Genomic DNA, 27,833 nt, shown 5'->3' with positions numbered 1-27,833 from the left:
TTTATAATTATGATGTCATCATATTTGAAATGTAAGCCCCTTCGTTACTCTTCTATTTAAAATCTTCTAGTCTGTTGTATTAGTTAGCTATTGCTGCATAACAAATGACACCAAAGTCTAGTGTCTTAAAACAATGAACATTTATTATCTCACACAGTTTCATGGCCCACCAGGTGGGGCCCTCTCTCTATGGGCACAGGTGCAACAAGCACAGGTGGGAAGGCCGGCCAGGAATGGATCTTTATTTAGCAAACTCACGTCCGGTGTCCGCCCTGCAGGAGGGTCTGGAGCTGGAGCCATTGCCAGCGCTGCCCCCCTGCCCCGCCTGGCAGCTCCAATTGCCTGACACCCCCGACTTTAGATTTTCCTGATCATCCCTCCCTGTGACAGCCTCAAGTCAGCTGGCTGGGAGGACCCTCTGTTCCATCCCACATCTTGTCTGAGCCCTCCAAGCTCTGTAGGCACGTAGGGACACCACAAGAGACCCCTATCCCAACGGTCTGTCTGCAGGGAGGCGGCAGCCCGCAGAAGATTCCTGAAACCTCTCCCCCACACACTGCCCGCTGGGGCCACGGCACGGCTGCAAGACACCTCTCCCTAAGGCTCCTTGGTTTCCCTCCCTGACCCGGAGAATTCGGGAGTCTGGTCTCTTGCCTGTCGAATCCCGTTCTCTCCGACCCCCAGCTCCTCCGCCACTTCACAGGTGGGGAAAGAGGACAGAAGAGGGGAAGGGGCATGGCCCAAGGTCACCAGAAGGAACCAAGCCAGGACCCGAGGAGGGCAGACAGAGGCTCAGGACGCGACCAGAGCCACCAGCACCAGAGGAACTGAAAGAAGGGACACCCAGGCGACTCTGGAAGGAGGACCAATGGGAAACATGGGCTGGAATCACAGGTGCCTGAGGGAAGACCAGGCAGAAGGGCGCGGGGCTGAGACGGCAAATCATCCAACTTCGGGGCCGACTGGGGGACTGACTCTTGGGTCAGCGGTAAGAAGGGCTCTGAAGCTGATTCCTGCCAGGGGGCAGACCTGGAGGGTGGCAACTAGCACGCTGGGTATCCGCCGGCCTGCCCTCAAGGCTCACCTGGCCACCAGGTGGGCGAAAGGAAAAAGAGAAGAGAGGACCCAAACCACCCCGGAAACCCCTTTGGGAGGAAGGCAGGCTGCCAGCCCATCTCACTCCCCGAAGCTGAACATCTCGGCTTCTTTCTCCTTCCAGAAGGCGAAGCTCCGGTCGATGTAGCCACAGATGTCCTCGCTGTTGAAGCTGCCCCGCTGGGGCCGGGACCCCAGCCTCTGTGCCGTGGGCTCGGGGCCGCCGCTGGGGCCGGCATGGGGCGGGGGCCGGAGCGGGGTCAGGCCCGACTTGCGGCCGGGCTCTGCGCCCCAGGGGGGGCTGCGGCTGGAGCCGAAAAAGCGGGCTTTGATGTCCTCGAAGCCGTCGGTCCAGGCACGGCGGCCGGCAGCCACCTCGTCCGTCACGGCCTTGTGGAAGGCACGCGCGGCCTCCCAGCCGTGGGCGCCCAGGTGCTCGAAGACCTCGAAGCAGAGCAGGTGGCGCATCTTGCGCTCCTCGGCCGGCAGGTCGCACTCCAGGAGCTGGAAGTAGCCCAGCATGAAGAGGTCCAGCGTGAGGCTGCCATAGGGCACGGGCGCCCCGTCCACGTGGGGCAGGAACTGCTCGGGGGACAGGGGGCCGCGGGGCCGCCGGCTCAGCCGCCGCAGCTGCCGGCCGGGCACATGGGCCAGGATGGACTTCCAGGTGCCCAGCAGGTGGGCAATGATGCTGCGCTGCTGCCACAGGTGGCCCAGCCGCGGGCTGTCGCTGGGCGGCGGCGGGCAGGGCAGCCGAGGGCCCCCGGCCGCCCCCTGCCCCCGCGGCTCCAGGCGCCGGGCCTCCAGGGTCCTGCAGGCCGCCGTCTTCAGGGCCGGCGTGTAGGCCGACTTCTTCCAGTGGCTGAGGAAGAGCATGACGATGCGCTCCTTGCGGAGGCTGGCCGGGTCAGGGCCAGGCGCCGCCCCCGCCTCCGATGGGGCCTCCTCGCAGCTGATGCCCGAGTCGCTGGCCTCCTCCGCGTCGCCCGGCCCCGGCTCCCCTGCGATCGGGCCGCCGCGGGGCTGCAAGGGGGCGGGCCAGCAGCCTCTCAGGCACGACCCCGGCTGGGGCCCCAGCTCACAGGGGCCAGGGCTTGGGGTGCAGGGCCGGCCGGGGGCTGACTCGAAGTTGCCACGAAGTGTCCGCACCGACACCCCACACTCCTGGATCTCGCGCTGGGCCTCGCTCCTCGGAGGGCTGGCTGGGGCCTCCCTGCGGGCCTCCCTGTGGGCCTCCGGTGGGGGCCTCTCCTCGCCCTGCACCAGCCCGTTCACGCCCTTCAGCAGCAGGGACAAGCTGCGCACCAGCCGGGCGACGTGGCTGCACCAGAAGGGCAGGGGCTGCGCGCCGGGTGTGGCCTGCGAAGCCCCCATGGAGCCCTCAGGCTCGACCTCGGGGCCGGGGGCTTCCTCGCCCTCCAGCCCGGGCGCCCGGGGCAGGAAATGGCTGTTGACGGTGATGCTGACCAGGGGCGCGGGCAGCAGGGCCTGCAGCTCGGCCGCCAGCCGGCCCAGCTCACTCTCGTACTCCTGGCAGCGGCGCCGCAGCTGCAGGTCTGCGATCTGCTTCTCCAGGTACACCAGGTCGTCCTCGGTCAGCAGCTCCCCGAAGGGGCCCAGGATGGCCTGGTGGGTCTGTGAGTACCGCCAGGCCGCCTGCTCTGTGGCACCCGCGCTCCCGCCGTCGTCCTGGGTACAGGGAGGGCAGCTCAGCGGGGCCACAGCCCACATGGCGAGTTCCTGCTGGACACAAGCTCCCCTGGGTGGCCTGACCCCCCTCTGACCTCACCTCTGCCCACCACGCCTACTCACTGCGCTCCGGCAGCACCAGCAGCAGCCTCCTCCCGCTCCTCCCTCGGGCCAGCCCATCCATGCCCCAGGACCTTTGCACTTGCTGTTCCCTCTGCTCCCAATCACTTGTCCCACAGTCCCACAGGGCTCCCCTCTCACTTCCTTCTGGCCCCTGCTCAAGGCCACTCCCCAGAGAGGCTGCCCCTGACCACCCGGACGGAACGGCCCCCTCCCCTTTTCACTGCTTCGCTTCTCTCCTTAGCACTTGGAACCACCCTCAGCACAGTTGCCCAGTCACCCCGCCTTCCCTGCTGGAATATAAGCACCAGGGGGCGGGGCTGGTCTCCTTCACTGCTGAGAACAGAGCTTGGCACACGGTGGGCACGGGATACAATCGTTAGATCAAAGAACATGTGGGTACCACATCGTTAGAGATGAAGGGCTACAGGTGAAGGGACACAGCCCTCTGATCTGGTTCAGCTTCATGGTCTGGCAGAAGAGGAAGCTGAGGCCACAGAGGGACACGCAGTGGGGTTCCGGGTCTCAGGACTCGAGGTGTGTGCTCAGGGACCCCACCTTCCACGTCCACCAGCCAGTACAAAGCCTCCTGCCCCTGCCTCCGCCCTCTACGCTGTGGTCCCACCCGGGCCCCGCCCACCTCCCACAACGCCACGCCCCTCACCCCCTCCGGTCCCCGCCCCTTTCAGGCCCCGCCCCCACCCTCGTCCCCACCGGACCCCACCTGGGCCTCTGGCGCTGGAGCTGCGCCCAGGCGAGCCTGCAGCTTCCGCACCATCACCTGACGCTTCCACTCAGGGATGGGCCGGCCGCGCTCATCCCGCGTGGGCACCAGCCCGTCGAGGTCGCCCGAGGGCAGCCCGTCCAGCTGCAGCGCGACCAGGCTGTCCGGGGTGCCCCCCGCTGCCGTCTCCGTCCCCTGTGCGGACAGGCAGGTCATTCAAGGCCCCTATGGGCCTCTGGTCCGGGAGGGAGGGGAGGGGAGGGCCGCCAGGGACAAGCGCAGCTGAGGGAGGAGGGGCGGTGGAGGCTGACCAGGAAGGGCAGGGGAGCTGACCACTAACGGCACCCCCAGCCTGTCTAAGTGTGAGTCTTCCGAGGGCAGGGACCCCGCTGTGCCCTGTGGGACCCAGGCACGTGTTGGGAGGCTTGCTGGCTGAGAGAGGCAGTCAGAGATCCCGCCCAGAGCATGCCACGTGGCTGGGCAAACTCGGCTGGGGGACAGGTGCATAGACAAGTCTGGTGGCCAGTTCTGGGCTGCAGGACTTGTCAGAGCCTTTAGTGTGCTCTGTGCACTGCAACGCTACAGGGGGCGGCACTGCGCAGCATTTCCCAAACTCAGACAAACAGCGCATCTCAGGGGCTGAGGGTTCCCAGGACCCGTTCAGGGAAAGGGTGGGCTGGATTTAAAAGGGGCTGGTGCCCAGAAGGAGGAGGAGAAGGAGGAGTGGGCCGCTGGGAGCCCCCCGAGGATGAGAGCAGTGGGCGCCAGGCCCACCCTCCCCATGGACCGATGCTTCCCTGTACCGTGACAGCAGCATCTGTCAGCACGAGGGGCTTGGGCCACGGGGACCCCCTGGAATCAGAGAAGGGTCCCTCGTCTACTATGACGGGGAGACAGGTTGCTTCTGGCCTTGGAATCTCCATCTCCTCAGATGCCAGCCAGTCACCCCAGGGGCCTCCTGGAGGACAGGGCCTGGCTGCCCCAGGAGTGACCTGGCTGGGGCCCACCTAGGAGAACACGGTGAGAAGCCAGCCGGGCTTTGGCTGGGGTGCCTTGGGAGACAGGGATATGGCGGGGGCTCTCACCATAGGGACGGCTATGGCACTGGTGGTGACCCTCGGGGGTGCTGTGCGGGTCGTGTGCTCCCTCGGAAGAGGCTGGTCAGGCTGGCCGGGCCAGGCTGGGTTGAGAGATGCTGCCACTGGGAGGAAGGGGCAGCTGGAGTCAGAGAGGTCGGGGGATGGGGAGCAGAAAACCCCAGACCTGGGGCAGGACCGGCCTTCCTGAAGGACCACTGGACTTGGAGCCAAAGGCCCAGCCAGCTCCCTGCCAAGTTCCCTGGGACCCAGGCAAACTCATTCATCCCTGGCATTCCAGAGGTGTCCTTGGAGCCCCCTCCAAGCCCTGCCGGTTGGGGAGCCTGCATTTTACCCACCTCATCCCATCCCACAGCCCGTCCCCCCCTCCCCAGCCCCTCCTGTAGCCTAGAAGGAGCTAGAAAGGGCATAGGGTTCCATGGTCTGGGGATCTAATGCAGCCCCATCAGACCACAAATCTGTCCTTTCACCGCTCTTCCCTCCACTAGACACACACACACACCCCTACGTGTGACTATAGAACTACAGCCCATTCCATGAAGCATGCTAACCTTCACTGCACATGGGGCCTGCTGACATTTTTCATGCTATTCCATGCCATTTCATTTTGATAAGTGCTGTCACAATTCCCTAACGGGTGGTGACCTGCAGTTCGAGGGCCGTTCCCCTGCCCCCTGCTGGAATCTCAGGCAACAGCAGCGGACTCGGAAGGCCCCTTCAGACACAACCTTTGATTTCCCTCTGGACAAGCTGAGGCCCAGAGAAGCAAGGAGGCTGCCCGAGATCACAGCGGCAGGAGAGTCAGGCCGCGGGGGGTTCAGGGCTCACAGAGAGATGCCCGAGGGCTGGGCAGGAGGCTGTTTAATTGTGGTTATGGAATGCATTTGTCCTCACTTTAAAAAGGCAACAGGACAATAAAGGAAACCTGGAAGAGTTGGGGTGCTGGCTCGTGGGAAGGGGTGGTCCCAGCCCTGTCCTCAGTGTCCTGCGTGCCCAGCTGCCGAGAGTCTGCTGCTTCCCACCTCCCCCCGGCCGCTTCGAAGGACCTCAGAGGTGAGGCCAGCAAGGCCCACTCCCAGCACCCACGGCCCAGGCCAGTCCTCCCTGGAGACGTGTACTCACCGGTGGGATCCCCGAGACCTGGGCCCCCTCTTCTTCCATCCTCCAGGGAGTGCCTTGCAGCTGACAGCGGAGGAGGGGGGAACGGCGGCGGCGGCGGGGGCGCCATCAGGAGTGGCACCTGGGGGCAGACAGGCCTGGTCACTGGGAGGCCCAGGTGGGCCTCGCCTTGGGCTCCCAGGTGGGGGTGGGAGGCATCCAGCAGGCTAGCCCTGGCCCGGTCTCCCTGGGGCTGGGGCTGTGCATCTGAACGGAGCTCGCAGAGGTAAGTTTGCGGGAGTGAGGGGCAGCGCCCCTAGAGGTTCTGTCCACCCCTCCACACTGGTGAGCAGGGCTCCCCAAACACACCCACGCACTTGTCTGAGCGCTGCCACCCCTAGGTGAACCCCTCATCTCAAGGCCCGGCTCCCTCTGGAGGCAGCTTAACTCAGCGGCTCTGGGCTGTAGGTCAGGGTCTGGTGTCCCCTTGTGCTCACTCGCCACTCCTTGGCCTTACAAGAGACACGTGCACACGTGCACACATGCACACGTTCACACATGCACACACACACCCTCCCTGACTGTCCCCTGACTGTGCTGAGACACACTGCCCCCTCTCTCAGCCCTGGGCACAGGGGAAACCACAACGAACTTGGAACTCTTCTCAGCCCCGTAAACAGTGCGGCCGTGACCGCGCCTCAGCACAGAGGCGCTGTGCCCAGGACCCACCATGCAGTGTCTAGTCCACTCTCCCAAGGGCCACCCGGAGACAGAGACCACCAACATTGGTCCCCGGCAGCCTGGAGTCAGGGAGATCCATCAGCCCCAGTGTGGGGCTGCAGGGGCACCCACATTTCAACCCCATGTCTGCCCCGGGTCTGGGGCAAGGCGCAGACCTGGCCTTGACCATCTCCCCTGCCCCCAAGCGCTGGCTGGTGGGCAGCCAGAAAGAATCCTCGACCTGGAGGTGCCACTGCCCCCTGCATCCCCAGCTGAGCCCTGCAAGGTCTCAGCTTTTGCATCTGACCAATGGGAGCCAAGACTCCTGGAGCACGCAGGCTGCTGTGAGGCCACAGGTGGTGACAGAAGCGGGACTGCCCTTGGCTCCCTGCCTTGGCCTGTCCCTCCCCAGGCGGCAGAGAAGTTCTCTGAGCTGTCCTCCAAGGACTCCAGAGCCGGGCTTGCTGCCTTTTGGTTTAAAGCTGAACGTCAAAAGGCTGGCTGGCCGTCTTTCAAGTGACGTGGGTCCCGGCTGTGCCAGTGTCACCTGGATGCCTGAGAGCGCACGGCCGCCCCAGCTCGGGTCCCCAGCTGGGAGGGCCACTCACGGCGGTCTCTCCGGGCACCCACCGCTGGCCGTCAGACTGAAGTGCCTCGCCCACTCCCTCCAGTGGGTAGCTGTGGCGGAAGGTGGCCTCAGGGCTGCCAGGCCGGGCTGGAGAGAGCCCTGAGCGGGGCAGAGGAGCTGGTGCCAGGCCGCCCCCACGCGGGACGTGTGGTTTGGGGCCGGCGCCGGCGTCACGCGTGGGTGGCTCGTGCTGCAGCTCTGTTGAAGGTTCTCCAGTCTCTGTCTTGAAATTCTTAATCAGTTGTTAACAAGAAGCCCACGTTTTCATTTTGCACTGAGCCCTGCACGTGCTGTAGCTGGAGCTGCAGGGCCAAGTCCCCCGGCCACGCTGTGTCCCCTGGCTCACCTGTAGGTGGGCCCTGTCCCTCCCGCAGGCAAGGAGGCACAGGCGTTAGGTGGCCTCCCCAGCCTGGGGGGGGTCCCGTCAGAAGAATCCCCGGCTCTGCAGCCACTGCCTCGGGCCCCTCAGTCGCATTCCCGTCCAGGACCCGCGGCCCGCCGGGGCCACGAGGAGGGGAACACAGCCCGAGCCCTTATCTGCCACCGCCCTGAACCTCATACCTCACTCTCTGCAGGAATCTGTGCCGAGAGCCCAGGAGCCCCGGTCGCGGCAGGGCCGGGAGTGTCCGCCAGCCCCCAGCCCGAAGGACCTTCGGAAGCAGGTGCTGGGCTGTGAGCACAGGAAGCTGTGGCCGTCCTGGGCCGTCGGGGGCTGTCCCAGCTGCCGCCCCCAGGAGCAGGAGGTGTCGCATTAATATTTGAAGGCTGAGGTGTCAGGTGGCCCGGCGGGCTTGGGCTGGGTGTGGGATCCCTTACCACTGTGCTTTAACCCTCCACAGCACAGGGGCCGGGGGAGCGGACCCTCGGGAGAGGTGGGGGAGACCTGAGATCCCTGGTCACGCAAGAAGAGACCACCCAGAGGACTCCCGCAGTACAGCCCCCCAGGCACAGATGGGGAAACCGAGACTCAGAGAGGGCAAGGGGCTTTCCCAAGGGCCCACAGCTGGGACGGGGCAGAGCTGGGACCAGAATCTTACTTGAGACCCCCCTCCTTGCTCCTTCCAGGACTGAGAGCCCCTCGAATCACTGCCCCTTTTGTCCAGGGGCTCCAGCAGTGGAGGAAGAGGCAGACGGGTGGGTCTCTTGCGCCCCTACCAAGGATGCAAAGCCCTGGCTCCCCTTCTCCTGGCTCTTTCTCTGGGCTGCCTTTCCGCGGGAGGGGCCCAAAAGGAAGAGCAGGCTGCTCGCCGACTGCTACAGAATACGGGCCTTCCCAGGCTCAGGGGCCCCCGGCTGTGACACAAGTGTGCGCGCGCAGCAGCCATCTGGGCCCATACCGGTCTCGGTCACGCTGGGACTTGGAGGGGGGAGGGGATCCGACAAAACACGATGCTTCCTCCCTGCCGTGTGTCTCCGACCTAGGAATCTCCTGTCTTCTTCCAGCGTCCGCAAGGCAGGAGCGAGTTGGCTTAGGAACTTTATGCAGGGTCGAGTCAGACCCCAGACCCCACGGCTGGCGCTGACAGTCTGATGGGCAGAACAGGGCTGAGTCCCAGGTCGGCCCCGGGCCCCTGCCCAACCAGGACAGGGCTGTGAGCCTGCTGCACTCTCCCCTGCTCCCTGCCCCTGCCTGGGAGCCCGCAGCCCCTCCCCGCAATTGAATCTGCTCTCGGGCTGAGGGGCAAGGGCCTCCCAGTCCCTGCAGAGTGAAGGGCTCAGCTGGGGTGGCCAGGGTCCTCTCATTCCGGGGAAGATGGAAGAGGCAGGAAGTTGGTCCAGGGCCCAGGGGGATGGACTTGGTGCCAGTACAGTACCCACAGCCTGGGAGACCTCATGCCACCTGGTCCCTGAGGCTGAATTCTGCTCCAACCCTCACCAAGGAGAAGCCTTGCGGAGTCACTCAGTGTCCCCCAGGCCTGAGTTTCTCTGCCTTTGCTGGGAAGATGAGGAGTTACTGAGAGCCCCTGGCAGGGCCTGGCACACCGAGGCACTCAGACCTCTTTGCTGTTGTTAGCACGGTGTCTTGGTGATCTCTGAATTTCAGCCGGGACGGGGGTCGGCTGTGGTGTTTCCCAGGTGACAGGAGTATCCACATCCCCGTGTCCCTCATTCAGCTCCTGGACACTAGCCGAATCTACAAGGACCCGAGGGCGTGGCAGATGTTGGGTCCCGACATTTGGGGTTCTGACAGCTGGGTGTGTGCTGCCCGCAAAGGGGGCTGTTGCCCTAAGGTCGGCGGTCAGCTGGCCCTGGGCTGGTGCCCTTCCCATGGCCTGGTGTCTCCTTTTCTGTGTTTTTGGTGAGATTTGAGCAGCGCCGTGCCTGCCATGCATTATACATCGAGGACAGCTGTGCGAGCCGGGTTACAGGCCTGTAATGCCACCCGGGCCGAGAAAATCATGACCCACAGATGCGCGACGGCTGAGATTCGGTTACTGGCTGCACGGCCAGGCCCCGCCCCTCCCTGGGGGAGGGGACTGCCCAGGGGAGTCCCTTGCCCTCTCTGGGCCTCAGTTTCCCCATCTGTAAAAGGAAGGGGTCCTAGGGCTCTTCTGGACCCAGGGGAGGGAAATTGGCACCCGCTGTGTGCTGAAGGCACATGTCTACCGGCCAGCAAGGCTCCTGAGCTACGTTATACAGATGAGAACATCGAGGCTCACAGACGCTCAGAACTGGGGGTGCCACCCGGCCGGGAAGACTCACTCCAGCTCTGTGAGCGCTGAGTACCGGGCTGGGGGCAAGCTGAAGGGGCTGGGCTCGCCCTGCACGGGGGCTACGCTCACCCTCCTGGGCCGCTGGCCCTAACTGTTGCTGCCGTCCAGCATCTCGCTCTAACCTGGCCCTGCGGCCAGGAGCCCAGCTGCCCGGCCCCCTCCTTGGGGGTCGGGATGCAGGGGGCCCCTCTAGCCGCTGCCCCATTCAGGTCAGAGAGGCCCAAGCCCTCACTGTGCAGAGGGGTACCCCAGGCCCAGGGGGTGGCAAGACTTGGTCAAGGTCGAGGTGGCGTGGTCGAGGCAGGGCCTGGTCTTCCCGAGCCTCGCGGAGGCCCCGCCATGGGCAGCGGGTGAACCCGGGCCCTGCGGACCCTCCCAGGAGGGGGGTGCCTCCCACAGGGCAGGCCTCCGCTACCCGTCCAGCCGTGCCCCCCAAGGCTGCCTCTCTTCGACCCACGGCTCCCTGGGGGCAGAGGCAGGCGGCCGTGTGGAGATGGCTTTCACCACCTCCTCCGAGCCCGACACAGGGAGAGGCCGCGCGGGCGACCTCTGGATATTGTGTTTCCATCAATACTGCATCAGGCGCACAGCCTCGTCCCCCCGCCACCCCGCCCCGGGCGGCCCACAGCTGACAGCCCACCGTCCCGTGGGGCCGAGACTGCCGGTGAGGCGGGGGCCGGCGGGGAGCGACTCCAGCCAGCCCCGGATGCAGTGGATCTCAGGGAGGCGGCCCAGCCTGCCCACTCTCCACCACCGCAGGCGGGGCACGTGGACGGGCTGGACACCGCGGGCCGGAAGGCCGGGAGGGGAGGCTATACAGACGGCCCAGCCCGGCCTGGGGAATCCTGAGCGGAGGCGATGCTGCCTCGTATCCTGCGGTGACACCGAGGAGGCCACCAGGACCAGGCGGAACCGCAGGAAGCCTGACACGGGCTGGTCCCCAAACCCTGGGGGCTCAGGAGAGCGCCCAGAGCCTCCACCCGCTAGGAGAGCTGGGCACAGCGGCCAGGAGGGGCTGGCAGATGTGCCAGGGGACGGAGAGCAGGGGGCAGAGACCCTGCTTGGACAGAAGGCTCAGCCGTGGGCACCGCCGTGCGGGCTGGGGACAAGCAGGGGACCCCGGCCAGAGGCCAGGCGGCACCCGCTCCCTGGCAGCCGAGCAGCTGCGCATCCCACCTCCAGGCCGGCCCCAGGGCCCACACAGAGGCTGGGGGGCCCAGGCGGCCAGGGCGTCCCTGGCCGGTGGACTGCAGAGCTCTGTCCGCTACACCAGGAACCCACTGAGTTCCCCCAGCTTCCGGAACCCAAGGCAGAAAGACAACCCTTATCATACAATAGCCACTCGAAGGGTGAGTGAATAATCAGTACATCGATTACTTCAAGCAGTGAGTATAGTCCTGTTTCTGAAACTACGACACCAGGACAAACCAGGACTCCAACTCGTGTGCCCCGAAGCACCCCTGGCCTTTGACCCAAGGCCGCCTGGGTGCGGCTTTCAGGCAGTGGAGACAAGAGGCTCTCAGTGGCGGTCGGGTGAGGACCATCCCACTGGCCCAGGGCCGGGGAGGACGGGGGCTCAGCCTCAGTTGGTCGCGGATGCGCCGGGGGACGCCCCGAGGGAAAAGGAGCACAGCAGCCGCGGGTGAGACCCGGCGCGGGGGGCACATCGCCCCTCTGGGCCTCGGTGCTCTCACCTGAAGGTGGGACCGGGCGATCCCAGGGACGCCTTCCGAAGGGGCGGCCGCTACAGAAGCTGCGGCACAATCTGTGCAGGTTGGGACGAATTGTCGGTCGCCGCCTGGGGCCTGGAGTCGGGGGTGCAGGCCGGGCGGGAGGGCACTGGCCCCAGCTTCCCCACCACACTCCCGCCCGCCCACCCTCACCTGTCCACTCGCTCACCCGCCTCTCCACTCTCCACTCACTCAGCACACACGCGTGGCCCGCCACGTGCTGGGGGCTGGGACCCACGAGGTCCGTGCCCTTGCGGACGCGAGGCCCGGCGAGGTCACGTGCCCCGATGGGAGGGCGGGAAGAGACGCTCCCCTTCCGGGCTGCCCGGGGCTGGCCCGCCTCACCGGGTCACCTCACCGAGGGCCCAGGGCCCTGCTCCCACCCCCGGGGTGTCTTCAGCCTGACACGGCGTCACCCGACAGCAGCCCAGGCCGGAAGCGTGGATCCCACGTCCTAAGTGTGCTTTCTGTGGCCCGGGGGGAGGGCAGACCTCAGCCGAGGTCCAGCCACAGCCCAGCCCTGGTCCTGGTTGTCACGGCCCCCGTCACAGCCCTGGTCCCGGCTGTCACGGCCCCCGTCACAGTCCTGGTCCCGGCTGTCACGGCCCCTGTCACAGCCCTGGTCCCGGCACCGGCTCAGGCGCAGCCAGGCCCTTTCTCCTGACAATGACACCATGTACGCAGACGGCTCTCCAGCTACCCGGCGTCAACGCAGCAGGGGTCTGTCACCCGGCCCGGAGGGGTTGGGGACCGCGAGGCTTACCGGCCGGGTGCTGTCGCGGAGGTACTGGGCGCAGTCGCGGTGGCCGTGGTACTCCGCCAGGTCTGCGGCCGTGTAGCCGTCCTCGTCCTGCAGGGCGGGGTCCACGCGGTGGGAGAGCAGGGTCTGGCAGCACTGCGGAGAGGGCGCACCCGTGGCCGCACCGCCGGCTGCCCCCACCAGCCCCAAGCTGGGGCACCGAGGCCGTTCAGTCCAGGGCACGGCCTGAACCCGTGCCCGGACCCAGGCTGCCCTGTCCCACGGGCCCCGGCACCCCCCTGTCCCGGGTGGGAACCCCAGGCGCCCGCGCTCAGGAGCTCACCAAGGGCCCAGCTGGTCAGTCAGCGACCCAGCCGGATCCTAGCCAGGCAGCCCGACCCTGACTTTGCCCTTGTAACCCTTGCCTCGGGTTCAAATACGGAGCCGGTTTCCATTTTTACAGCGACCTTTGGAGGTGTGTGTCATTTTCACATGAAGAAACCGGGGTGCAGGAGGCTAAACAGCGTGGCTCCCCCCAGGACCCCGGGCCTGTGCCCTCGCCCACCTCACCCTGCCCGCTCCTTGGCCTCCCGGCCAGGCCTGGCACTCGATGAGCCCCTCTTCTTGGCCCCAAGCCTAGGCGAGCTCTGGGGGTTCCCACCCTCATCCTCTGCGTCTCTATCTCTGCGCACACGGCTCCACCAGCCACACGCGTGCTCCCTCCTTGGTCAAGCCGGGCCTGGGCCCCCTTGTCTCCCTCCTGACTGGTCCTCTGGGCTCGTGTGATGGGAGCTGGGAGGAGAGGAAGGCTTGGAGGCTCAGAAGCTGGGAGGAGAGGGGAGGATGGAGGAGAGCAAAGCGAGAGGAGATCCGGGTCTGTGAAGGGCCCTTTGTGAAGGAGGCTGCGGTGGGGTGGAGGGGAGGATACAGGGGGCTGCAGGAGCAGGCTTGCGTCCAGAGCATGGGGGTGGGGGGGTCACAGCAGAAGCGGAGTGGAGCAGGGGGCACCGGAGGGTCAGGCCTGGCCCCAGATGGGGCGGGGACAGCAGCCCGGGGGAGGGAGAGGGGGAGGAGAGAACTTTCCCGCAGAATGACAGCGATCACTGCTGGCAAACGACGGTGATCCATTTGTGAGCAGAGGGTGGGTGGTTACAGAGGACCAGGAGTTAAGTCTGGAAATCCGTGAGGTAGCCGTGCCAGCGGCAAAAACAGGTGGGCGGACGGATCCGCGTCAAGGAGTAGAGTACCAGGCAGGTCACACCAATCCACTCTCCAGAGTCAACGTAAAAAATGGGCTAAATGTGAAAGGCACCTTCCTAGAGCATCAGACAGGCAACAAGGAAGCGAGGAATTGTCGGACCAAGCTCAGGAGACAAGGAAAATCCCGAGGGATCAGCCCACCACTCAGAACAGCTTTCGCCCTAAGAGCAGGCTGACGCAAAGAAATGGCTGTAACCAGAGCAGCTGTGTCACAGGCTCACAAGACTAGGGAGACCAGCAAAAGCTCAGGGTCCACCGCAGGCTGGGCCTCCACCCTCAGAGAAAAGGTGAAGCAGAAGCCAGCCCGCCCTCTGCTTCCCGTCACGCAGGTGCTCCAGGAATCTCAAGCCCGGATTGTGGTCTAGGATGATCCTGACTCACAGTTCCCACATGTGCCTGTCAGGCAGAAGCAAATAAGATGTCACCCAAGGCCCTAAGTAATGATGTGCAGCATAGAGTCAAACAAAACCAGGAGCGCAAGGAAATAAGATACCAGAAACGAGAACCAGAGGACCCAACACACAAAGAAACAGACCCACAAAGTCCCGAGAAATAGCAGACTGTAACACAGCTGTGCTCGCTGCTTTCAAAGAAGTAAAAACCAAGCTTGAAAATTTAGGCATGGAATTGTAAAAGCGGCACAGATTTTAAACCATCAACAGAATGAAAAGACAACCTATGGAATGGGAGAAAATACTTGCAAACAATGTGACTGACAAGGGGTTAATATCCAAAATATACAAAACAGCTCATACAACTCAGTATCAAAAACACCCAGTCAAAAAATGGGCAGAAGGGACTTCCTTGGTGGCGCAGTGGTTAAGACTCTGCACTCCCAATGCAGGGGGCCCGGGTTCGATATCTGGTCAGGGAACTAGATCCCACGTACTGCAACTAAGAGTTCACATGCCACAACTAAGGAGCCCTCCAGCCGCAACTAAGGAGACCACCTGCTGCAACTAAGACCCGGCGCAACCAAAAAAAAAAAAAAAGGGCAGAAGACCTAAATAGCCATTTCTCCAAAGAAGACATACAGATGGGCAACAGGCACATGCAAAGATGCTCAACACCACTAATTATTAGAGAAATGCAAATCAAAACCACAATCACTTCACACTGGTCAGAATGGCCATATTGTTTGTAGAAAGTCTACAAACAATAAATGCTGGAGAGGGTGTGGAGAAAAGGGAACCCTCCTGCACTGCTGGTGGGGATGTAAACTGATACAGCCACTATGGAGAACAGTATGGAGGTTCCTTAAAAAACTAAAAATAGAACTACCATATGACCCAGCAATCCCACTCCTGGGCATATATCCGGAAAAATGAAAACTCTAATTTGAAAAGATACTATCACTTTGAATTACTGGTTTCCTCATTAATTAATGAATTAAATAGAAATGTTTGACACAGGCTCATTTTATAGTTGAATGAAAGTCATGATTACCAGCACTTTTAAAAATTATCCTTTAACATGTGGAATCATTACAAATTCACAGTTAAAAATCAGACAGCTGAAGACTCAAACATCAGGTTTAGCGTTGCCATTGGTGATGTCATTTGCTCAAATAGTGAAAAATTTTTGGTAAACTGCTAAATAAAACAAAATTCTATCTTCCCTCAATATATACAGTGGGACCATTCTTGGAAAACTCTTATGTATATTAAAACTGTGAAGAAACATTGGTGCATGTGTACGTATATTTGAATTTAGGTTCGAAGCTTAGATAATTACATGTACTTGAGTTAGGTTCGAAGCTCAGATAACTATGAACAGGTTTTCTACCTACATACATGTCCGATCCATTGGGAAGTTGCTTGGGGCACAAGACCCTTCCTCACTGTGCAGGACTGTTCTGGAATAGCGGGCCACCCGGCCTCCCCCACAAGAGCACCCCAATTGTTGTAACAACAGAAACAGCCCTGAAATTTCCAAAACCGACCACTCATCTATTGCAGATATTCTCTGGTTCTCGAATCCTTGGTCACATACTAAGCAGGCGCTCAATAACTCTTTGTTGAATGAGTGAGTGTCTGCATGAAGGAAAGCGTGGACATGAATAGCTGACCATCAAAGACTCTAAAAAATTAGCCAGCACAGAAAGTCGACAGAGGCAATCGTCTGCTCGGAACGCCTTTTTGGGGACTCACAATACTCAGTAAAAATTCTCTCTTGAATTAGCAGCAATGTTAAGCTAGGTAGAGAACTACCAACGAGTTATAACCGCATATCTAAACCTTGAAGGGACCTCGTTCACACCTGCCTTCTGCCGTTTCCTCTTCAACCTCATCAGCAAAGCCCCAGACCACACCCCATCTTATGGCAACTTCCCCGTCCACAGCGAGCCCTCCTCCAAACAGCAAGGAAATCATATGCCCTCTTCTCCGGATCCCACAGCAGCTCCCAAATGGCTCCTTACGCAATATTAAAACTAGTTCAAGGTCTTCCACCACTGCCCTCTCACTACAAGCCCCAGCTTCTACTCTCCACTCTATCCTAGCACTCTGACCACTTATAACCCTCTCTGCCTTGCTAGAAATCCTGCTCCTTCCGACATTCAAATCACTGCTTTAAGAATGACCGTCTTGGGCTTCCCGGGTGGCGCAGTGGTTGAGAATCTGCCTGCCAATGCAGGGGACACGGGTTCGAGCCCTGGTCTGGGAGGATCCCACATGCCGCGGAGCAACTAAGCCTGTGCGCCACAGCTACTGAACCTGTGCGTCTGGAGCCTGTGCTCTGCAACAAGAGAGGCCGCGACAGTGAGAGGCCCGCGCACCGCGATGAAGAGTGGCCCCCGCTTGCCACAACTAGAGAAAGCGCTTGCACAGAAATGAAGACCCAACACAGCCAAAAATAAAAATAAATTAATTAATTAAAAAAAAAAGAATGACCGTTTTCCAATAAACTCTGTCAGTAACTCAAAAAGAAAAGAATGACCATCTCTATGAATTCTTTCTAGATTAGCTCAGCTAACACTACTCACATAGATGGTTCTCAAATTTGACATATATTAGAGTCACCCGGGGAGTTTTAAGAAGTCCTGATACGTGGGCTCCCTGGGACCAATTAAATCAGAATCGCCGGGGTAGGTGGAGCTCAGGTATTAGAATATTTTAAACCTGTTCTGGAGAGTTCCAGTGTGCAGCCACGTTTGAGAACCATTACACTAGTGCTATTATCTACCACACTTAAAATCCTAAACAAAATGTTAGCAAATTAAATTCACCTATGTATAAAAGAGACCGTTTTTCATGACCAAGTTGAGTTCACTCCAAGAATGCAAGGTTGGTTTAACATTTTAAAGAGTAATCAGAGTAGAAAGCAAGGTCTTGAAGAGATAGTTGCACACCCATGTTCACTGCAGCATTATTCACAATAGCCCAAAGGTGGAACCCAGATGTCCATTGATGGATGAATGGATAAAGATAACATGGCATAACATACCGTGGAATATTATGCAGCCTTATAAAAGAAAGAAATCCTGATACATGCCACAACATGAATGAACCTTGAGGATATTATGCTAAGTGAAATAAGCCAGTCACAAAAAGATAAATACTGTATGATTCCACTTGTATGAGGTCCCTAGAGTAATCAAACTCATAGAGACAGAAAGGAGAATGGTGGTTGTCAGGGGCTGGGGAAGTGGGGATGGGGAGTTGTTGCTTAATGGGTACAGACTTTCCATTTTCCAAGATAAAAGTTCTGGAGATGTGTTGTACAACAATGTGCATATATTTACACTTCTGCACTGTACACTTAGAAATGGTTAAGATGGTCAATTTTATGTTATGTATTTTTTACTCAATTAAAAAACCAAGTAATCAGTGTAATTTGTGACATGAGAAAGACTGCGATATAACAAAACAAAACACATACTAAACTATCATCGTCCCCCATTGGGGTTGCTAGGGCACCAGCTCACTATTTTGAAGTTTTGTTTTTAAAGGGTGTGTGTGGGGGGGAACTGTCACAGCTCCGGGGAGCCTAAGGAGACAAGATGATGAAACGTCATGTGGTGTCATGCAAGGGATCCTGGAACAGGAAAAGTACATCAGGTGAAAAGTAAGGAAACCTGAATGAAGTATGGACTTCGGTTAGTAATATTGTATCAATTTTGGTACATTAATTGTGACAAACATACCATGCTAATGTAAATTGTTACTAATAGGGGGAAATGGATGTGAACTCTGTGAGAACTGTCTGTACTAGTGTCTCAATTTTTCTACAAATCTAAAACTCTTCCAAATTATTCTAAAATAGAATGTATTTTAAAACGGGGTGTGGCATGGGGTGGGAATGAAGCATTATCCTATATTTCCTGGATGAATATATTTCTGGAATTGCTAACAGATTAAGACCCAACAGACAAATCAATAATGTGTGGACTTTGCTTCACTCCTGATTACAGCACAAGCAGGGAAATGGATAGATGGCTATTAGACAGACTGGATATTAGATGATATTAAGAAATTATTGGGGGCTTCCCTGGTGGCGCAGTGGTTAGGAATCCGCCTGCCAATGCAGGGGACACGGGTTCGAGCCCTGGTCCGGGAAGATCTCACATACCACGGAGCAACTAAGCCCGTGCGCCACAACTACTGACCCTGCGCTCTAGAGCCTGCGAGCCACAACTACTGAGCCCACATGCTGCAACTACTGAAGCCCATGTGCCTAGAGCCCATGCTCCACAACAAGAGAAGCCACTGCAGTGAGAAGCCTGCGCACCGCAGCGAAGAATATCCCTCACTCGCCGCAACTAGAGAAAGCCCGTGCTTAGCAACGAAGACCCAATGCAGCCCCCAAAATTTAATTAATTAATTAATTAATTTAAAAAAGTAGTCTAAAAAATAAATAAATAAATAAATAAATAAAAGAAATGATCATGAATTATTTTTAGGCATGATAATGGTTTGAGGTTGTGATAAGAAACAAAGGGAGTCTTCGTCTCCTGGAGAAGTCCACTAAAGTATTTATGGATAAAAAGATGTGCCTTCTCTGACTTGCTCTTAAATAATAGTGGGGTGGAGGGAATGGCCAAGAAAGGCCAAAGAGCTGAGGCAGGAGGCTCGTGCTCTTGTGTGTTTAGAGTTTTCATAACAAAAAGATTGAAAAGGAAAGCAGTTCTCAGCTCTGAGGCTTGAGCTATTTTATTTTCATACTAAGGGCGCGTGAGGAGCTGCTGGCCTCTTGGCTTATCTGGTGAACTTCTTGGGCTCCTATAGACTATTTCACTTGAAAAAAATGCTGCTGCTTAAAAATAAAGTTTTTAGAGCACGGTTCCAGCCACCCTCCCGATTAGGGAGCTGGAGGCTGGGAGACGGGCGGCTGCCTGAGCCACACTGCAATGGCTCAGGGCTCTTCAGGCCACCAACCGCCTGTGGGGACACGCCCTCCCCGCCTCCCACCCAGAGGCACCTCTGGACTCCCCATCCTGTCATCTGCTCGGCTTCTTCTTCTCTCGTGTCCAGGACAAAAGGGACGACTGTAAGGGTAACTGCAGGCTCTTCCTCTTCTCCGAGGACTGGCCTGGCCCGGACTGAGGTTCACGCCTGCCCTTCCCCTCCCTCTAGATAGGGGCGGACTGGGGGCATTGAGCCAGGGAGGGCTGAGTGGTGGCTTGCAGGGGTGAGAGGAGGGGGGCTGGGGTGGTGGGGTGGAGAGCGGGAGGGGGCCCTCAGGAGTCCTGAGAGTCAGAGGAAGACAATTTTCAGCAGCACTACCATGAGCTGGATTGGGTCTCTTTCTGATTCTTCAAAAGGACCATGTGCCTTCCCATGATTCTTGGTGGTTGCCCTGTGCTGCTTTTACACAACGCTGCCCAGACTGGGCCCCAGGAACACTTTGGGTTCCAGCTGGAAACAGCTGTGCAGAACCATAGGCCCAAAATGGGATAGTCGGTTGCACCTCAGTAAAGCCCTGCCCCTTGCCTAACCTTTCCTGGACCAGGAGCACATTTCTCATGACTGCAGATGCAGCAGGCTGAGCCCTGGGGGCTGTGGGAATGACACGGGAAAGCCCGGGAGACCTCATGGGATGAGCTGACTTACGTCAGAGCCCTGCTGTGTGGGCCCGGGTGGGACAGGTGCAAGAGTCAACCTCTGCGTTCCCCTCAGATACAGCCTTGCCTTTACAGGAGGTCAGTGGGCAGGTGATGCCAGTGCGGGGCCAGTGACTGATGGCCAGGTCTATTCCCAGCGTTGGACCTTAAATATTTGAACACCATCCCTGCCTACTCTGGATTTCTGGATGCTGTTTCCTGGGAACTGGGCCATAGGAGCCCCCAAGGTCTATCTGGATCATAGTGAAGGGGCTAACCTCACACCCCCGGCAGGACTCTGCTCCCAGGCTGCTCACATCAGGGGGCCAGCAGCTAAAAGCCCCTCCGGGGAGGACCGGCAGGAAGACCACTCCCTGAGCGGGCACCCAGGGAGTCTCTGTGCGAAGGGAGGGGCCGAGAGCACAGATTTTGTTCCCTGATAGATCAGAGTCTGGATCTTGGGCAAGGGACTGGCCCTGTGAGCCTCAGTTTACCTGTCTGTAAAAGGGGACTAATAACATCTATTCTACAGGGTTGTGGTGAGGGTTAAATGACTTATTCATAGGAAGCCTTCCAGGACTGCTGGCTCTTGGAGGCCCCCCAGCCCCACCGTGCATCCTCCCACGGCCCCTGCCTCACCTCCATTTGCCCGTTCTCCGCTGCGTCATGGAGGGGGGTCCCACCCCAGGAGTCTCTCATGATGGGGGCGCCCATCAGCAGGAGCCGGTCTAGAATGGGCGTGTGGCCACCTCGCGCAGCAAAGTGGAGGACGGTGGCCCCCTCGTTATCCCGCACCGTCAGGCCGATGTCCGTGAAGGTGACCTGAGGGAGGAGGAGGGGGGATGGGCCAGCTGAGGCTGGACGGGGGCGACCACTCCTACCTCGGGGCAGGAAGCCCTGGGACAGAGCTGGCTCCTCTTGGCGCATCCCGGGCAGCATGGGAGGAAGTGAGCTCGGTGATTTTGCTGGGAGGCTCCATGGTCCCCAGATCTGCCCCAGCCCTGACTGTAAGCTGAACACCCCCAGGGGCTGGTTTCACATATCAAATAAAGAAATGCCTTTGGGCAGCACTAAGGGACAGTAAACAGATGTTTGCTGATGAAGGGAGGGAGGGAGGGAGAGAAAGGACATCCTGGCACCAGGCCTGTTTGTACCCTGATCACGTCTCCAGCACGAAGATGCAGGGGTGCTGGGAGGTGGGTCCTGAGCAGCCTTCCTCATGGTGGACCCAAGCCTGGTCATCCTGTGGCTTGGGCCCCGTCCTGCTGGCAGCCACTGAGTGACTTCCGGCCGGCCCTCCTCACGGGCCCTCAGCTGCCCCTCTGTGAGGGCACCAGCGGGCTCTGGTCCACGGCACCTGGCCAGGCCTGTGGGCACGCACTGGACTGCATGCACCCGGGGCAGCCATGTGACAGTGACACGTAAGGGGCTCTTCTTCTGCCTTCCTGATAGAAGGGGCTGGTGGATGTGCTGTCACCCCCTTTTCTCCCTCTTCCTGCCTTGAACGCGGCCATCTTTCACCATGAGGGAGAGGCCAGGAGAACAGCAGAGATGTGACCCAGTGTCAACGGCCTCTACTTGGGAGGGACAACCTTTTAGTGGTTTCGTGCACTGGTCACTGCAGCCAAATGCTGGCTGATCCAACATGCAAACGCGTCTGATAGAAAAAGCACAGTGAGCCGGGAACAAAGACCCTCCCGTCGGCCAGCTCCCCGAAGGGAGGGGTGCCCAGCGCTGAGTGGCTGAGCCAGGCTGGACGCTGCCCCCTCCCCTCTCGGTCCATCCTGCAGGAGGCAGGGATGGGGAGTCACATCTGGAAAAGCCTTTCTGGCCCTGCGACCCTGTGGCCCCAGCTGTTTCTGCCCGGGATGAGCCCCTATGGGGCTCCATGGGACTCGGTGGACATTCTTCCCTCCCACACCATTTGCTGAGCACCTGCCGCGTTTGTGGCCCTGCGGCCAGAGGTGACCAGGACTCAGGCTCCCGCAGGGCGAGGAGTCCAGGTCTGGGGACAGGCACATTTCTGGGAGGCCAAGATCTGAACTACAGTGAGGGGACATAAGGACAACTCCACCCAACGGCCCTGGCGGGGCCAAAGACAGGAAAGTTAGTGCAGCAGGAGCCGCAGAGCTTTCTCCTGTGAGAGGAGCTGGCCGCGTAGGAGGAGCTGCAGAAAGGGGGCAGCTGGGGGGGACACAGCCTGTACGGAGGTGTGGCTGCCTGAGGGGCTAAGGCCAGCCTGGGAGACCCAGCAGCAAGGGAGGCTGGAGGCAACTGCTGGCGGCCTCTGAGGCCAAGGGGAGCGGCTGGAGGCCAGATTCCTTCCCTCCTTCACTCACTCATCAAACATCTCTGGAGCCCTTACTATGTGCCAGGCACAAGGAACGCAGCAGCAGGGCTGCGCCACTGCTTCCTGGAGCTGCTGGAACTTACACCCTGGGGTGGAAATAGACAACCACCAAGATGAAGTCAAACACAACGTTTATGAATGTTGGTGCAGGAAAGACAGCAGGAGAGCAGGACGGGGCGCTGGGCCAGGTGGCTGCCATCCTAAACAGGTGGACGAGGGATGCAGTCGGGGGGAGGCACACCTGGGGAGCTGTCACCAGGCAGAGGGTGCAGCACGTGCAAAGGTCCCCGGGGCAGGGAGGCTGGCCTGCTGGAGGGAGGGCTGGAAAAGCGGGCCCCATGAGAAGAGAGGGAGGTTCTGAGTGAGGAAGGGCTCCCCCTTCTCCACCAGTGACCTGTGTGACCTTCAGAGATGCCAGCAGACCCTGGCACTCCCAGCTCGCAGCCCTTCAGCGGCTCCGCAGAGCTCCAGGAAAGAGCCCAGGTCCTCCCGGGGCCTCGGTCTGTCTTTCCGCCTCACCCCGCCCCACGGGCTCTCCCACCTGTGACTGAGCTGGGCCCCCGCTCCTCCAGGAACCTGCTTTGGGGCCCACCCCCTGCCCAGCCACCTCATGCCCAGCCTCAGTTCTGCCCCTCCCCAGAGAGACCTCCCCACTCTGAGACTTGGTCGGGTCTCTGTAATGGACCCTCAGAGCTCCCAGACACCCCACCAGGCCAGGTTTTTGGTGGCGGAGCCAGGAAGTCCTCAGCCCTGGAAGAAGTCTTGGCGGAAGGCATCCTCCCCAAGCTGGGTCACTCTGTGTTCCTTCTGGAAAGAGGCCTGGGTGACCCTTCCTTGGGTCCAGAGGGGAAGAGGGGTGGGGCCTGGCCCTGGGCTCCAAATGGCCAGGGCCAGGCACTGCCTGTGCCAGAGACAGAGCAGCCGGGTGCCACCGACCCTGAGAGCACCCAGGAGACCCACCAGGACCCCTAGGGGAGGGGCGGGAGAGCCCCCAGGGGGCCCTGCACACGCCCACGGTCCTGCAGGCGCTGACCTTCAGTCCGCAGCCACCTCCAGTCAAAGCTGTGGGCTCCGGGCTGCACCCCGGGGCCGAGACTGGGCCTGGCATGTGGGTGTTCTGAGCCGTGGGCCGGCACATCTGCTCCCCCAACCACCGCGTGGGTCCTCGGACTTCCTGCGGGGTGCCGCGCCCACCCCAGCCGGGCACCACTCGCTCGAAGGTGGTTCTGCAGGCGAGGTGCCAGCCTTCCCGGCCCTCCCCTGCCCGCGCCCCCGGCGGCCCCTTACCAGCCAGACGACGAGCGAGTAGTGGCCGCGGGCAGCGGCGGCGTGCAGGGCGCTCATGCCGTCGAGGGCGCGCAGGTGCACGTCGGCGCCGCAGTCCTTCACCAGGAACTGGGCCAGGTGCAGGTGGCCCTCCTGGCAGGCCAGGTAGAGCGGGGAGGCGCCGCTGCGCGTCCGCCGATTCACGCCGCTACGGGGGAGGGCGGGGTTCAGAGGGCGCTCGGCCCGGGGGTCTCGGGGAGCCGCTCCAGCCAAGGGCCCGGATCGGGGAGGGCGTCCCGACACCTGGTCGTGCTGTTGCGGCCACCCCGCTTCCCGGCTGAGGTGAGGGGCCCAGCCGGCCACCTGTAGCGTTGCACAGGTTGCGCACGGCGCAAGGGCACGGGGTCGAGGGTGAGGTGGGCACGGGCCGCCGGAATGCAGCTTCCCCTCCCCCACTCCCGCTCCTCATCAAGATGTGCGCGCCGCCAGCGGTTGGCCGGCAGGCGGCTCTTCTTAGGGGGTGACTAGCCCAGCAGGGCCTGCAGTGGGCGGGTCAGGGAACCTCCAGAGCTGGGGGCCTGCTCTGTACGGGGGGGCCAGTGAGCAGGACACTCGCCCTTCTGTGGTGCCCAGCGCTGGCATCCGAATTCCAGGCCCCCACGTGGCTGGACTGGGGCACGGTCGTCAGGCTTCCTGCATCCGGCTTTGCCTCCATGGTGCTGCAGGCCCAGGAGAGTTCCTGGTCCCCAGGGCAGCCCCCTCCCCAAACCGCACCCATGCCCTGTTGACAAAGACTTCACCTCTAGGTCCTGTGGTCAGTGCCGGTGGGAATGTGGGCCCTGGGGCGGGGGACCTTCCCGTGTGCTTGTGTGTGCTTTAATGTGAAATCTTCCACTTTTCAAATGACAGAAACTGCTTCTAAAACTGCCGGTCTAAGAGACACTCTGTGGCCGGCCGGGCCCGGGGCAGCTGGTGTGGACGCTCCGGGGAAGATCCGCAGAAGCGGGTCCCGAAGGCCTTTGCCGAGGGGTCGGGAGGCGAAGGCCCGGGAACGGGAACACCGCTCCACAGCCGAGCTGTCCGGCCTCGTCGGGGAACAACCGCGGGGTGGCCAGGACAGCCAGCCGGCCAGCGAGAGGCCCCGCACAAGGAGAAGGCGTGTGGTTACAGAGGCAGGCGGGTTCGGGGGACAAAGGCCAGGTCAGGTGTGGGATGGACACAGAGTCCCACCCCCAGCCAGGGCAGTAGCCCTGCGAACAGATGGTGGGGGGCAGGCCACGTGCACGGCACCCCTAGATGGCCCGTTGTGTGCCCAGGGTATCGTTTGTGGGGGTCAAGGACCACAGCGGTGCCCACTATGGGGAAGGGGAGCCCTGCTGCCCCCTGCCCCCGCCTCGCCATCCACCAACGCCAGGCGGTGGGACAGGGGTTCACAGTGTCAGCAACAGGACAGTGTGGAGGGAGAATTCCGGCCGACCTGATGGGGCGCCCAAGTCCCCTGCACAGCCTCTGCTCGCTTCGGGTGACTTGAGGGGGCCACCTTCCCAGCCAGGGGAAGCCGGGCCCTGAGACGCCCCCAGGCAGGGCCGGGAGCGGCCTGAGCATATAGAGCGCCTCCTGCTCTGAGTGCTGTAGCAGCTCCTCGCCGTTCTCACTGCCCCCCCCCTCCACGCTCCGAGCCTCACCCCAGCGCTCTCCGGCCCCGCCTTGGCTCCAGACTTGTCCCTCTCCCCTCCCCCTCCCCAAAGGCCCCCCTCCAAGGCGGCAGCCCCTCCTCCTCCGCCCCCTCGTGCGGCCGCCCCAGCACCTGCACCCCCCGGACTGCCCAACAGGCGGCGCTGCGGCTCCTCACCTGCCGTGGGCGGCCGTCAGGAGCTTCAGGCAGGTCAGGTCCCCGCTGACGGCGGCGTGGTGCAGCGGCAAGGCCCCCTCCAGCGTCTCCAGCGTGGCCGCGTGGCCCTCTCGCAGCAGCCACTCCACCAGCACCGGGTGTCCGAAGCGGGCGGCCAGGTGCAGCGGGGAGACGCCCGAGGAGTCTCGGTCCTACGGAGGCCCGGACGGGGCGGTGAGCGGGCGGCGGGCCGGACCCAGCACTGCCGGGCAGCGCCAGTGTGGCCAGAGCCAGCCGCCCAGGACCACAGCGCCCGGGACCGCGCCGAGAGCTTCCGCCCCGCCCCGCCCCTCCCTCCGGCGTGCTCCATCGCGGGGCGTGCGGAGGGAGGTCTCTGGGGCTGAGCCCGGCCGCCTGCTCGAGGTCGGTGGCAGGGCCAGGATCAAGTCCAGGTCTTTTGGGTCCAAGTCCCTGATCCTGAGCGTCCGCGCTCCCTCCCCTTCTCTGCTCACAGTCAGAAAGGCTTCCGCTCGCCCAGCTGCGCCCGCGCTGGGCCGGTGGCCTGCCGTGTGTCCAGGGATGCGTCTCTGGGCCTCTGCCCCACCCCCACTGAGCGCCCACCCGCCGGCCCCCGAGTCCTCTCGCCGGGGACCCTATCCACCGTGGGCCTCTGGCAGACCTGGGCGTTCTCCCAGGCACAGAAGTGGCCCCGCTCCCGCCCTCGGGGTTGTGGGGAGAGCCGCTGAGGATGAGGAGGGCGGCTCGGAGGCTGTTGGACACTCAGGCTGTGACCGCTGAGTCCTCTCCCCCCCCGACCGAGCGCGTCACGGTGATGCCCACCCGGCTCCGGCCTCTGGGAGGACGTGCTTACCCCGTCAGAGCTGGCTCACCCACCTCCCGAGGTCCTTCACCCGCACACGGAGCACCCACGGGGCCGGCAGGAGAAGGGAGAGGCGGGCCGGGTAGAAACGTCCCTGACGAGACCATCACTGAGCCCTGAGACTCCTCTTTACATCAAGGTTCTCGTCCCACTGCCCCCCACAGTTGCGCCTGTGCTGTCACCCACCGGGGCCCTGGGCGTCCAGGCCGGTGCCCACAGCTCCCGAGCCCGCGTGCCCACCTTGCTTTTCTTCGTATGGACCCTTTTCTAGACCCTTCGGAAACAGGCCCCACGGATCAGGCCTGATAAGGGCCCCGTGAGACCGCCACTGGCAAGGCCAGGCGCTCCTGGGTGGGGCACAGGGAGAAAGAACAAGGGTGGCCCCTCCGTGCTGGGCGCTGGGGAACGCGAGGGGGGTTAGGAGGTGCCCATTTTGGGGGGGGAGGGATGTGGGGCAGAGACAGACGCTACTGACTGTGCCATGGGGCCCGCGTGGTGACTCCCCGAGAGGAACAGCCCAGGGCCGAAGTGCCCAGGGGAGGCCGAGGGCTCCGGATCCGGCTCTCAGCTCATGCCTCCCTCGATGCCCACGGACACGGGTCCCCCTGCGGCCACCGTTCCCGCTCAGCTCACCTGCAGACCGCAGCCCCCTTCGCGCACCAGCCAGCACAGCTCGGCCAGGCTGCCGGTGGCGGCGGCGTCATGCACCGGCGTGGCCCCGTTATGGGCCCGCTGGTTGCCGGGCAGCTGGGCCCGCTGCACCAGGAACTTGACGCAGGCCAGGTGGCCGGCCCGGGTGGCGTGGTGCACCAGGCCAGCCCCCAGAGCGTCAGTGACGCCCGGGCCCAGGGCGCCCGCCTCCAGCAGCCGCTCCAGGGTGGCCAGGTCCCCATCCTTGGCAGCTGCGAGCGCCCGCTTCTCCTCCATCCACCCGGCCGGCTCTCCTCTACTCACGCACAGGCCGGGCTTCCTGTTTCAGGCGTGGACGCAGCTCCCGGCTCCGGTTACCTGATAAGCTGCACAGAGGGCAGATGGGAGGCGGCAGGGGGGTGGGGGGACAGGCCTTGGGGACCGGGCCTCCGCAGCCCAGCCCGAGCCGCTCCCGCGGCGCCTGGGGCCGCGGTGGGCAGAGGGTGCGGGGGAAGGGCCCACACCGGGTTTGGGCTGGGGATGGGCGCTGGCCCGGGGGCACTGCCCTGTGCTGGCCCACGCCTCCTCCCCCCGTGGAGCGAGGGCTGGGATGGACTTCCCGCGTCGAGCGGGTGTTCACAGTGACGGTGTCCTTTCCGGAAAGCCGTAGGCTCCCGAGCATCTGCTTCCCCAGGCTGGGGGCAGCCGCCCTGAGGGCTGTGCTGGGCCATGGGAGGCCACCTGGGAGACCCTTCTCACAGGAGGGCAGACCCATCCAAGTGGAGCCCCTTCTGGGGACCTTAACTACCAGGTGTTGGAGTCTAAGTGTTTGGGACGTGCCGTCACCCACCGGGAGCTGGGGGCCTGCCTGGCCCCTGGGAATTCTATGCTGGATCCTGGCCGCAGCTGGCCTTGGAGGCTCCGCGAACCTCTGGGCAGCGGCTGCTCCTCAGGGCCGGTGACGGGCACAGGGCCCTGACCGAGAGTCTCTGGGGCTGCAGCTAAAGGTCCCGAGTGCATTTTTCAGAGCTGCCAAGCATCTTTTTCCAGACTGTTCTCTTCCGTGCGGCTGGACACCCGCAGTTCTTTGCTGGGGGAATCGGGACCCCACAGCCTCTGCCTGGCGGAAGCAGGATGCCGCATGTTAGGGACCTGCTTTCTAGAGCTCCCAGAGACACAGTCGCAAGCCGAGTTCCTGAAGCTAAAGCATGATTATGCAGTG

At 61.7% G+C, this 27,833-nt stretch overlaps 1 protein-coding gene across 1 annotated transcript; it reads right to left on the bottom strand.

Annotated features, from left to right (window-relative positions):
* Positions 1-118: 118 nt before the first annotated feature.
* On the bottom strand, positions 119-27,833 carry ESPNL (espin like). Its single transcript, XM_082465263.1, has 9 exons — positions 26,615-27,833; positions 25,123-25,313; positions 23,292-23,478; positions 20,294-20,476; positions 12,379-12,510; positions 5,848-5,965; positions 4,714-4,829; positions 3,629-3,823; positions 119-2,784 (listed from the first exon to the last, which is right to left on the bottom strand). Exons 1-9 carry the CDS (start codon positions 26,906-26,908, stop codon positions 1,177-1,179), a joined length of 3,024 nt encoding a protein of 1,007 aa, XP_082321389.1. The 5' UTR covers positions 26,909-27,833; the 3' UTR covers positions 119-1,176.

Source organism: Balaenoptera physalus (assembly GCF_965194825.1).
Source record: "Balaenoptera physalus genome assembly, chromosome: 6".
NCBI classification, from domain to species: domain Eukaryota; kingdom Metazoa; phylum Chordata; class Mammalia; order Artiodactyla; family Balaenopteridae; genus Balaenoptera; species Balaenoptera physalus.
The sequence above is the reverse complement of the archived record's forward strand: the minus strand, read 5'-3'. Positions and strand labels throughout refer to the sequence as shown.